At 41.4% G+C, this 13,579-nt stretch overlaps 1 protein-coding gene across 1 annotated transcript in view; it reads right to left on the bottom strand.

Annotated features, from left to right (window-relative positions):
* The window catches only part of ofcc1 (orofacial cleft 1 candidate 1), a 111,212-nt gene that overhangs the window by 84,874 nt on the left and 12,759 nt on the right, over positions 1-13,579 (bottom strand). Inside the window, exons 6-11 of the mRNA XM_064941015.1 lie at positions 12,798-13,000; positions 10,914-10,993; positions 9,728-9,857; positions 6,652-6,802; positions 5,714-5,882; positions 5,472-5,553 (exon numbers count right to left, since the gene is read on the bottom strand). Of these exons, the coding sequence (XP_064797087.1) occupies positions 5,472-5,553; positions 5,714-5,882; positions 6,652-6,802; positions 9,728-9,857; positions 10,914-10,993; positions 12,798-13,000 (815 nt within the window). The remainder of the gene's footprint in view (positions 1-5,471; positions 5,554-5,713; positions 5,883-6,651; positions 6,803-9,727; positions 9,858-10,913; positions 10,994-12,797; positions 13,001-13,579) is intronic.

Raw genomic sequence — 13,579 nt, 5'->3', positions numbered from 1 at the left:
AAGTTACGTAAAGGGGATTTTCTTGCGGCCATATTAAAACATAAAGGAAAACGTCCCTAGCGGGCGGAACAGATATGTCAGCTTGTTACACAAAGGAAAAGGTTCATACCACTAAATACCATCAAAGTTCATACCATTCGCAACCAAGCTCATGCTGATGTTGGCTTCGTTCTGTAGTTATTATCTGACCATTCTGACATTGGACCGTCATCCTCACGTCATCGGAATAGGAAGTTATATTGTCGTCAAGGGCTTATATAGGAAGGGAGAGGAGGGCGTGTTTGAAAAGTTTTATAGCCCATGTTCCTTCACAGGGGCAGGCCACTGATTGAGCAGCCCTATCTTATGCAGCCCTTCTCACATTTTAGAAGCTAAAATCACATTTCATCCCATCATGAATCATTTCATATTCAAATTTTTAAATTGAACAACAATTCCATGTGAATCCGATAACTCTGATGTGTAGACTTTCCACTGTAGAGTTTAACTTCTTGCGTCAAGCAATCCCGGATCCGGGATCCTATTTATAGCCTCAAGCTCATTAGCATAACACAACGTTAACTATGAAAATCGCAAATGAAATGAAATAAATATATTTGCTCTCAAGCTTAGACTTTTGTTAACAACACTGTCATCTCAGATTTTCAAAATATGCTTTTCAACCATAGCTAAACAAGCATTTGTGTAAGAGTATTGATAGCTAGCATAGCTATAAGCCTAGAATTCAGCCAGCAACATTTTCACAAAAACAAGAAAATCCTTCAAATAAAATAATTTACCTTTGAAGAACTTCAGATGTTTTCAATGATGAGCCTCTCAGTTAGATAGCAAATGTTCAGTTTTTCAAAAAATATTATTTGTGGAGGACAAATCGCTCCGTTTTGTTCACGTTTGGCTATGAAAAAAAACTGTATCCAGTTATAGCCTCAAGCTCATTAGCATAACGTAACGTTAACTATCTATGAAAATCGCAAATGAAATGAAATAAATATGCCATCTCTCAAGCTTAGCCTTTTCTTAACAACACTGTCATCTCAGATTTTCAAAATATGCTTTTCAACCATAGCAAAACAAGCATTTTTGTAAGAGTATTGATAGCTAGCGTAGCATTTAGCGTAGCATTTAGCGGGCAACATTTGCACAAAAACCAGAAAAGGATTCAAATAAAATCATTTACCTTTGAAGAACTTCGGATGTTTTCAATGAGGAGACTCTCAGTTACATAGCAAATGTTCAGTTTTTCCTGAAAGATTCTTTGTGTAGGAGAAATCGCTCCGTTTTGTACATCACGTTTGGGTACCAAAAAAACCTGAAAATGCAGTTATCAAAACGGCGAACTTTTTTCCAAATTAACTCCATAATATCGACTGAAACACGGCAAACACTGTTTAGAATCAATCCTCAAGGTGTTTTTCACATATCTCTTCATGGATATATCGTTCGTGGAAGCCTGCTTTCTTCTCTGAATCCCATGGAAAAATACATGCAGCTGAGGTTTGCGCACCAATTTCGGCGCAGGACACCGGGCGGACACCTGGTAAATGTGGTCTCTTATGGTCAATCTTCCAATGATATGCCTACAAATACGTCACAATGCTGCAGACACCGTGGGGAAACGATAGATCGGGCAGGCTCATTCCTTGCGCATTCAAAGCCATATAAGGAGACAATGAAAAACAGAACCTCAAAAATCCTGCTCATTTCCTGTTTGAAGTTTCATCTTGGTTTCCCCTGTAGTATCAGTTCTGGGGCACTCACAGATAATATCTTTGCAGTTTTGGAAACGTCAGAGTGTTTTCTTTCCAAAGCTGTCAATTATATGCATAGTCGAGCATCTTTCTGTGACAAAATATTGCGCTTAAAACGGGCACGTTTTTTTATCCAATAATGAAATAGCGCCCCCATAGATTCAAGAGGTTAAGTCATCTTATCATTGATTAGAATGTCTGAGATGACAACCAAACTGACATCATATTCATAAAGTACCACCGCATATGTTCAATTGTTTGCATTACCAGAATATAGTTAATTCCCCCCACCTTCTGATGTTCCCAGAATCTCTATGTTAATAACCAAGGTTTTTGCAAATGTAACATCAGTAGGGTAGAGAGAGGAAAAAGGGGGGAAGAGGTATTTATGACTGTCATAAACCTACCCCCCAGGCCAACATCATGACAGAGGATAGGCTTGCAATGGAAAAGAGTAGTTTCAGAAAAACAGCACTTACTGATTTTCCTCAGGTTTTCACCTGCCATATCAGTTCTGTTATACTCACAGACAATATTTTGACAGTTTTCGAAACTTTAGAGTGTTTTCTATCCTAATCTGCCAATTATCTGCATATTCTAGCTTCTGGGCCTGAGAAATAGGCAGTTTACTTTGGGGACATTTTTCATCCAAACATCAAAATACGGCATGGCCGATTAATTAGGGCCGATTTCAAGTCTTCAGAACAATCGGTGATTATGGCCGATAACATTGCACTCCACTAGGAGACTGCGTGAAAGGCTGAGCACCTGTTTCGCGGATGCAGCAAGGAGCCAATGTAAGTTGCTAGCTAGCATTAAACTTATCTTATGAAAACCAATCAATCTTAACATAATCACTAGTTAACAACACATGGTTGATGATATTACTAATTTATCTTCTTTGGGATAGGGGGCAGAATTTTCACTTTGGATGAATAGCGTGCCCAGAGTAAACTGCCTCCTACTCAGTACTAGATGCTAATATATGCATATTATTATTAGTATTGGATAGAAAACACTCTGAAGTTTCTAAAAATGATGTCTGTGAGTATAACAGAACTTATATGGCAAGCAAAAATCTGAGAAGAAATCCAAAAAGGAAGTGGTAAATCTGAGGTTTGTAGTTTTTGAACTCAGCCCCTATCGAATACACAGTGGGATATGGGTCCTTTTGCACTTCCTAAGGCTTCCAATCGATGTCAACCGTCTTTAGAACGTTGTTTCAGGCTTCTACTATGAAGGGGGGCCGGATGAGAGCTGTTTGACTAAGGAGTCTAGTAGCAGCCTTGTTCTCAATCACGCGCATTTCACATGAGGTAGCTCTCGTTCCATTGCTTTTCTACAGAAAAATTATTGAACATTAATGATAAAAACATCCTAAAGATTGATTCTATACTTAGTTTGACAAGATTCTACGACATGTAATATAACTTTTTGAACTTTTGTCCAACATTCGGCTGGACCTGAACGCGCGTTTGGAATTGTTTACCAAACGCCCTAACAAAAGAAGCTATTTGGACATAATTGATGGACTTTATGGAACAAATCAAACATTTGTCGAACTGGGATTCCTGGGAGTGCATTCTGATGAAGATCAAGTGAATATTTATAATGCTATTTCTGACTAATGTTGACTGCGCAACATGGCGGATATTTATTTTGCCTGTTTTGGGCTCTGAGCGCCGTACTCAGATTTAGCATTTTCCGTAACATTTTTTTTTAAATCAGACACAGCGGATGCATTAAGGAGAAGTTTATCTATATTTTCATGTATAACACTTGTATCTTTTAGCAATGTTCATTATGAGTATTTCTGTAAATTGATGTGGCTCTCTGCAAAATCACCGGATGTTTTGGAACTACTGAATGTAACGTGCCAATGGAAACTGCCATTTTTGGATATAAATATGAACTTTACCGAACAAAACATACATGTATTGTGTAACATGAAGTCCTATGAGTGTCATCTGAAGAAGATCATCAAAGGTTAGTGATTCATTTTATCTCTATTTGTGCTTTTTGTGATTCCGTTTTGAAACCGGACACTGTGGCTGGATTTACAACAAGTTTATCTTTAAAATGATGTGAAATACTTCTATGTTTGAATAATTTAATTATGGGATTTCTCTTGTTTTGAATTTGGCGCCCTGCACTCTCACTGGCTGTTGTTGAGGTGGGACGCTACCGTCTCGAATATCCCAGAGAGGTTAATAATGTGTCAAATTCTGTTTGCAAAGTTAAACGCTCCTTATAAATATCCGTAGATGGTGAAACGGCATAAATATCATCTAATTGGGCAATACAGCGTCTTAACATAGATTGCCTATCCCTTTTCAGTTTGTTTTCATGTGCGGTGCATGAATAATTTCACCTGATATAAGCTTTCAAAGTTTCCCTGAGAGTAGATGCAGAGATGTTTGGGGTTCCATTTGTACTCGTGAAAAAGTTGATTAGACCAAATTGACAAAGTGTTCATTACTGAGCAGTTGAGTATTTAGCCGCTAAGGCGGTCGCAGTTTGTCAACAGTTTGAAAGACTACTTCTATGATAACATGGACGTGGTCAGATATAACAATTGGATTATATGAACATGAAGATATGGAATTGAGAAGTCTGTCATCTACAAGGAAGTAGTCTATGCGGGTAAAAGTGTGGTGAACCGATGAGAAAAAAAGAGTGTTTAATCTATCTGGAAAAGCATATTTTCCAAGGGTCTGAAACTGCAAATTCAGACATAAAGGTTTGGACAACTCTAGCTGAGGTTGACAAGGTAGTAGGTTTAGTGGAGGATCGATCCAAATGTGGGTCGAACCAACAGTTAAAATCACCACCTAAGATCAACATATAAGAAGACATATCGGGCAGTGTAGAGAAAACCGATTTGAAAAAAATCACCATTGTTCCACAATTGAGCATAAATATTAACAAGAAGTGCATTCGTATTGAGCAGCTTAACACTGACAATTATGTATCTACCATGGGGATCTGCAATCACATTAGAACATGTAAAAGGTACCGCAAGTAAGAAAGTTAAAGCCATTTCCTCCAGCTGGATGGGCTACACTAGGCTGAGTCATGTCTTAATTGAGGATGTGTAAAGGACAAGGTACAATGTAAACTAAAGATCTTAGTTGAACCTAATAGCGCAAATTTAAAAAACAAAGAAAAGCTACGAAGCACAAAAAAACATATAAAAACTATATACAAATAAAGAGGGAAAACCCCTTCCCTCACAACTTCCCTTGCCGAAGCATCTCCCCAACTGAGATGCAAGCAAAACCCTAAATACAAAAAACGTTTAGAGCAAAGAATGAGAACTCTTACTCTGTGCTTCCTGAGATTTGTGACTATTTAACCAGAGTAAACCAAACATACATAGATTGGTCCCTAGCAGAGTCTATGGAAAACTAACCTTGGTTAAGAGAGGTTTAAGAGCAATACAAATGGTAAAACTACTGAAAAAAGCCAGATATTGGCATTAGATCAAAATAAAATATTAATGATACAAACAAAAACAATAATGTGAGTGGAATAGTACACACACACACACGCATACACACATTATAGCGTCAACTGTATACTCACCAATGAAAATGGAAATTAAAAAAGAAATTAAAAAAGAGAATGACATTCAAGTGTCGATGAACCCAGCAAAGTTGGCTTCGCTAGCCAACCAGTCTGCCAGCCGACCTGCTAACTTGCCTGCTAAGAAGACCAGCTAACCATTTGTTCCACACCATGCGGTACAACAGCTGCTTCCACGTTCTTGTTGGCGAAATTGGCCGCTAAAGCGGGGTCCTTGAATCTGTGAGTCACCCCCATCTTAACAAAGCCAGGACTGGACACTACCATCCTTTTAATCTCCCCTTCCTTGCCAAGACTCTGGATCGTACTGTTGTCTCCCAATTACAAACCCACCTGCTAATCAAAAACCTGTCCTAGCCCCTCCAGTCTGGTTTCCACACCTCCTGAAACTGCCCTTCTCAAAGTTATCAATAACCTTCTCACCTCTGCTGATGTTGGTGCCCTCAACATCCTGATTGTCCTTGACCTGAGTACCGCTTCTGACAAGGTGAGCCATCAGATCCTCCTCACCAGGCTTGAGGTTCTGGGTGTTGAGGGCACTGCACTCTCCTGGCAACAATCATACCTCACAAACTGGACCCACTACATCTCCCTTAATGGCCACACCTCAGACTCAGCTGCAGTTATACATGGTGTCCCCCAGTGCTCTGTGCTGTGTCCCTTACTTTTCATTATCTACATCCTCCCCCTAGGTCAGATCCTCTGCCACTTCAACCTTCCACTGCTATTCTGATGACACCCAGATCTTCCTCTGCACCAAAACCCTCCTCAACCCACCTCTGACCCACAATGAATCCTGCCTCTCTGAAATAAAAACATTGACGCAACAAAACTTCTTCAAGCACAATAGTGATAAAATGGAACTCATCCTCATAGGCACCTAATCCACCCTCACCAAAGCTGGAAACCTCACCATTAACGAGACCACTGTCTCTCTCTCTCTCTCTCCCTCCATGCATGCAACCTTGGCGTCATTCTGGACTCCACCCTCTCCTTTCGCCACCACATAAGACAAACTATCAAATCCTCATTCTTCCACCTCCGCAACATTGCCAAAGTCAAGTCCTCCCTCTCCCGTCCTGCTGCTGAAACTCTCATACATGCATTCAACTCCTCCCGTCTTAACTAGTACAACTTATTACTCTTCGGCATCAACTCAAGCTCCCTCCATAAACTCCAAATGGTTCAAAACTCACCCACACTAAGTACTGGCAGCACATCACCCCTGTTCTCTGTGAGCTCCACTGGCTCCCTGTCTCCCAACGCATTTATTACAAGATCCTCTTTCTGACCTACAAAGCCCTCCAGCACCCCTCACCTCTCAGACCTTCTCCTCTACCAACCCACACGCGCATTCCGTTGCACCACAGCACCTTGACATCCCCAGGTCGAAGCTCCAGAGCTTCGGCGACAGGGCCTTCTCTAGGGTTGCTCCTAGGCTCTGGAACTCTCTCCAGCCATCCATGACTCTGAGACCATCACTATCTTTCAGGCACTCCTAAAGCCCCACCTATCTGACAAAGCCTACCCTTAAGCCCACCCCCACACCAAATACACACGCAAATAAATACACTAAAAAGACACTCCTTTCTTCATCATACTGGGTAGCACCTAACCCAAACCCTTACACTACCCTTTTTCTCCGCACATACAATGCATATGCTCTTGACTGTGGTCCATATCAGGAGGCAAAAATGAACAGAGGAAACTACAAAGAGATCCTTGATGAAAACCTGCTCCAGAGCACTCAGGCCCTCAGACTGGGGCAAAGGTTCAACTTCCAGCAGGACAACGACCCTAAGCACACAGCCAAGACAATGCAGGAATGGCTTGGGAACAAGCGTATGAATGTCCTTGAGTGCCCCAGCCGGAGCCCGGACTTGAACCCAATCAAAAATCAAACATGGACAGACCTGAAAATATCTGTGCAGAGATTCAACCTGACAGAGCTTGGTACAAATACCGGTGTACCAAGCTTGTAGCATCATACCCTAGAATACTTGAGGCTGTAACGACTGCCAAAGGTGCTTCAACAAAGTACTGAGTAAAGGGTCTGAATACTTAAGAAAATGTAATATTTCCATTTTTTTCATAACTTTGCTGAACCTGTTTTTGTTTTGTCATTATGGGGTATTTTGTGTAGATTGATGAAGAAAAAATAGATTTAACTAATTTTAGAATAAGGCTGTAATGTAACAAAATGTGAAAAAAGATACTGCAGGTCTTGAATTATACAGTCAACTACCTGGGAGCTAGACAGTGGCGGTTGACCAGCAGCCTAGGGGACATATCCTGGTGTTATTAACCTACCACAAAAACAAACACATGTCCACAAACAGCACAGGGATGACAGTTCAACACACAGTCACCTAATCTTAAACCATCTATTATATTCAAAAAAATCGCCTGGAGATTCTACTGAACTGAATTTGCATGTTCCGCTCCCTGACTGTTGCCACTCTACATAAACGGTGTATACTGGTGGCACTATTGGGATTCACCTACCCAGCACTTTGTGCCTGGCAGTGTTGCTTTTTGACTGTTAAAGGCCCATATTAACCATTTGGAACACACACACACACACAGACACACACACACACACACACGTAAAAAGATACACACAAAGATGCCCAGCGCAAAGCCACCCTCAGAGGGTGTGTGACGAGCCCTGCCGTTATGCCCCGCAGTCTCCTTGCTGAGCATCTTTGCATACGCCACAACACAAAACAATTTAGGCAGAAGTGAAATTAGTATAATTGGTGGTAAAGCGGTTTAGCCCACACATCGTACATCCAGGAGGTTAAGGCTCTAAGCCCCCACACTGCTGAGGGAGAAAGAAAGAGGGTAAAAAAAGAACAATAAAAATCAATAAAAACTTCACAGCACACCAGTGTTAATTTTTCACTATATATGTCTTTAGAGATTGTTATTATTTGTCTCTCATGCATGGACCGGTAAGTGTATGGCGGAAAGTCAAGAAATTCAGGAAGGTAAAAGGCAGTGAGCCAATTTTCCATATCAGAAGGTGGTTTGTTTGCCCGGAGCCTTAGTTGTGCCTAAAGTGCCATAACATTACACCACTCCTACAGATGAGATCAAAGCATTCAGCCACAGATCCTCAGCAGCTTTTTTTGGCACGCAGCGCGTCCTTCGCCGAAACATCTTTTCAAGGTTCCTACATTGACTGCTCCACAAATTGAACTCTTTAATACACAGGAAATGCCACATACAAAAACATATTTTCTTTCTAAGTATAGCCTAATATTCGGAGATTAAGCTTTCTCGTTAATTATTTTCATTTTAATTAGTAAATCTTAATTAACAATGAACATTTACCCTTAAAAATGTTGGCTTCGGAATGAAGGAAAGGGGGGGGAAACGAGTGAATAAATATGACAATCTTTTTGGGACCTCCAGGCAGGATTACTGATGCAGGCAGACTTAGTTATTAAACACGTTCTAAATTAAATGCCTCCATGAATTTTGCACAGAAATATATTTTCATAGTTTTGCATGCCAAATGTGACATTTTATATTTTAGATTCATCTGCCGCAGTAATTTTGGAAATGTCATATAAACAAAGATTTTGTCATTTACCAATGGAATTACTATGCATGGCAGGTTGGCCATTGCTTTTCCTGGCTGTGCCGGTTGTTTCAAGTCAGCAAGCCATAAAAAATCTTTATCTCTCTGAAACACAGCAATTTGGGAGATAATCGAATGGTGACTGGGGGGCAGAAATGCCAGTCTGAGGAATTATACCACAATCTCTCCCACATTTACAACCTTCCTCAAAGCGAGTTGTCACCCTGGCAGGAAGGGCTGATAGAAGATTCATTACATCTCTAAGCCTGCATGGTGGCAGAGCAGCCTCATCCCCAGCCTAACAACAGCACACTCCTACGGATGCTAAGGCTGCTGCCTGATGCTGCTCCTTCCTCCTCACTCTCCCTTCTTTCCCTTTCTACTTTCCTTAAGACACCAGACGGCTTTTTACACACTGGGGGATGAAAAACATCCTAAATAAAGGAGAAAGAGAGATGGCGGTTTTTCCCAGTGTTCCATGGTAAACACAGGGAAGCCTTTTATGTTTGTGTGTGTGTGTGCGTGCGAGTATGCTCACGCGTGCATGAGTGTGCTTGCAAAAGAGACTCTGCTGACAGATTCCATTCACGGCAGCAAGGATTTCATATAATTACATCATTTGACTTTAAAAAAAACATTCCTCTATCTATTTCTCGGGCCACAAACATATTTTGCGAGATATCATAATTTCTTTTATGGTTGAACCCTGGTGGAAATAAGTCTCCGATATAGAAGTGGTACTTCCTGTTGATGTGCCATGTTACTTCCTGTGTTTATGTCTAATAATGGCTGGGTTAACAGATCCTACCTGCCAGCCGAGGCCTGGCTCCCTGGCCCACGGTGATTCTGTTGCGGAGGAGGCTTCTGTCATCTCGCCGTATTTGGCGATCACTTCACCTTTGCGCTCCCTCAGCGCCTTCAGCAACTGGCTCTCTGCGCTGCGAAACACAAGTGGTAACCCTGTTAACCAGCCACCTGCATATTGTGCTCTCTTGTTCCCACTTTGTAGCCAACAGCGGAGAATCTAATAACGCAACAACAAACACTTTCCACTTTTTCCCCCTCCCTCCCTCTCTTTCTCTCTCTCTCCTCAGCCCGCTTGGCCTTTCAATCTTATCTGGGGTAATGTAATAAACTGCTGCTACGCTCCGTCTCCCAGCCACCTCTCTTAATTCCTCAAAATAAAGCAATATCATAGGCCCGCCTGCTAAAGTGGATAAGATGGCTTTAAAGTAAGAATAATTCAGCAAATAAATGCTCATCGGTGCGGCATCAAAGCCAGCCACCAACTTTATTTTCTGCTCGCCCGATCAAAAGTATTACATGTGCTTTCGTCAGTTAACAACGCAGCAGAATGGGGGCCCTCTCCCTAATGAAATTACTGTTAAATCAAAAACAGTGAAAGGAAATAAATTACACATAACAAAAAAAGAAAGTCAGCTTGGCATCCCGTTCCCATTCTAGAGAATAGGAGATAATTTCTCATTGAATCTCAGAAAACGTAGCCCTAGGTGATGTGTATTAAAACCTCTCATGTCTAATAGCCACCCACCAATGATATCAGAAGGAATTTGCAGGGGCCAAGGCTGCGCGGAGAAGGTCATCGTTGCTAAACTCAAACGGTATTCATCTGACAGGCATGGTGTCCAAACCAACACCCATAGTAAACAGTGAGCACAACAGGCTCATGTAGATTCTCTTGATTTTTTTCTGTATAATGTCAGGCTGGATGGTAAGCCATAATTACAACAAGGGGGAGGAGATGCATGATTCCAGACTGATGTGGATGGAACACAAACTGATGCTCCTCTGAGTCCAGTGACACGGGCAGATTTTCATGCCTCGTAGCCTTTTACCCACAATGCATTGCAATATAGAGCCCATATAGGTTACAGTCACATTACATGTTTTCTCAAATGGCAGCTAAATAAATATGGTGAACGTTCTGTACAATGAATGCTTATTTCATTCATGTAACATTAGTGGAAACATACCGTTGGAACGCTGCATAGAGCCTGTCTTGCAGGATCCTCTCCTGTTGGTCACAGTCTCTGTGTGACTCGGCCTGGGGTTCCTTTGAAAGAATGAGCCAACTTTTTGTCAACATGGGTATTTTGCAGCCAGTAAAAAGAAATAGACTCACAAAACAAAAGCAAGAAGACGTGATACTGATGAAATAGTGCATGACTTGAACTACAACCATTTCACTGAGATTTCTCTGGCTTTTATTACTATAACAGCTTCGATTACATGTACAACTCTATGACACAGTAAGAGGAAGAAGATTAAAATGCCTCTCAGCGAACCTGGCACAATGTATTCAAATCATCCCAGTAATACTAACAATACAACTTCAGGAAATATAATTTTACATAGCACAAAGTAATCTTTCCCTTTATGGACACAGCAAAGTACCTTTGCATTTCCCCTTAAGAAGGACATTAGTCTTTTCTTCCTCACCCACTCATTTTCCTGAGACATCCCTTCTCTTTGAAGATGTGTATCCTGCCAAAAATAAAATCACACACTTAGTGTGCATCCAAAATGGCACCCTACGTAGGCCATGGTCAAAAGTAGTGTGCCAGAGAATAGGGTTTCAGACACACCCTTAGTTTGGCCGATCTTTGTGATAGGGAGGTGTAGTGTGAATTAAGTACACAGCATCTAACTCTGAAACAACGTGGTAATGCAATCTGCAGGCAATCAATAGCAGCCAGCCTGGAGCCTACAGACATGTAACGGGTTGATGAATCCTTCCAGCCGGTACCATTCAGTCAGCAAGTTTACACCGCTATTCAGTCGCATTGACACTGTTAAATGACAGCGTCTCGCGAGCAACCATGAAAGCTTTTGTGTGTAACAAACGGGAGAAAAAAGTCCTATTACTTCAAAATAGATGAGGAAATCTCCGGTGCATAGCCTAATGTTCTTTCAATGAGAAGTGGGCACAAACAGTTGGGGAGTGAATACACATTATGATAGCATAAAACACTGAACCCCGCTAGTATACAATATTACGTAGATGGAACTGATTATCAATACATGAAACGATGACTCAAGTCTTACCATCTCAAGATCTATCCATTTTTCACTTTCCTTCCATATTCTTGGTGTTAATTTGGAACTCCTTAATTCTTCTTCCCTTTCAAGTCAGATTACAGCTATAAATATACTGGATAGTTTTTTATTTTCTGTTTAGATATGCGTTAATGTTTGGGTTTGGCTACCTCAATAGCGCTGAACAATGAAAACCCCATGTTCCTGTTTTCACCCCATTTTTTGACTGATGGAGTATCAACACTCATTTCATAAGCTTCTTCAGATCTTTATGCTATTTCACAAAATCCCCTTCTCCCAAAACAAGCGGTGGGGAGAAAAAATTGTCACGCTCTATTTTTCCTGAAAAGAGATGGTTGACAAACCAAGGCGGAAATCCAGGCTTCAATGACAAATGCATAATAATGAATAATCACAAAAACAACAAACGCTAACAAATTAATAGTTTGGACGATATCCTATTTTCACACACAATGTATGATACGATCAAATAGGCAAATCTGGGGATCGAGATGAATCGAATGGGCTTTAAGAAACTTACAATTCATTAAAGTTACATAAAAATAGTTCAGAGTTCGGTGCATAAAAAGAGTTCAATCTGAAAGTTACATGAACTACATTAGGAACCAAATGGACAACTTTTAAAAGGGCCACTAAAAAAATAATTTAAAAAAAGGAAGCACAACACAGACAGAAATGTCTGTGAGGGGCGGGAAGCGAAGCACCCAGTGTTGTCCATTAGGCGGAGTGTGTAATGGACATGGCTCATGTGCTGGTGAATATAGGAGATGACATAGATATTCCTCTTTTGTGGCTCTGACCTGTTCCAGTGAAAGGCTGCCAAGCGTGATCATGTCAGGCAGCATGCGCTCCCTTAGCTGCTGAGCATAGCGGGGGATCACCTCTTCTTCCACTGCCGCCATGAAGCGCCCACGGCCTGCAGCACCGGCACCGACACGCAGCGTTGGATCACCGGCCCTTACCTTCCACACCTCTTCCTCCTCCCTGTGGGCTAGCGCCATACCTGGACACACAGGGGAGTGTGTGGAGTTAACACACACACACGCAGATGGATGTACACACACAACACACATGCACGCACACACATACTGTTATGCACAAGTAGTAGACAGTTTAGATTTCACATGCAAAGTACCAAAGACCATCTGAAAAATTCACTTGCCTGAAACATTATTTCTTATAAGCACCGGCAAAGAAAGCAGGACAAACTCACATCTTACACTCCACTGACCATCTATGTCCATGTCAATGACATGTTGTAATAGTATGCATTCAGTGTGGATCTGGATATAAGGCGAAGCCTTGACTAATGTCCATCACTAAATCACCACCAGTGCTACAGCAAGTCTCCTACAGTACACCAATGAATTGTTGCCGGTGGATTAGCCTAGCTAGCTTTTCAAGAGGCCACTGATGCAGCACTTTCTCCATAAAAAGTCTGAGGTCAACAAACAGACTCAACACAGCTCCAAGATAGAAACTGCCACTATACCCACCATGTATCAATGTTTCTAAGTTTGGTCTCAAAGTTCTGAGGGAGTTTATTGTGTTGCAACACAGAGATAAATATTAAGCTGGGCTG

The sequence above is a fragment of the Oncorhynchus masou genome, chromosome 28, assembly GCF_036934945.1.
Source record: "Oncorhynchus masou masou isolate Uvic2021 chromosome 28, UVic_Omas_1.1, whole genome shotgun sequence".
NCBI lineage: Eukaryota > Metazoa > Chordata > Actinopteri > Salmoniformes > Salmonidae > Oncorhynchus > Oncorhynchus masou.
Note: the sequence above shows the minus strand (reverse complement) of the source record. Positions and strands in the feature narration are given on the sequence as shown.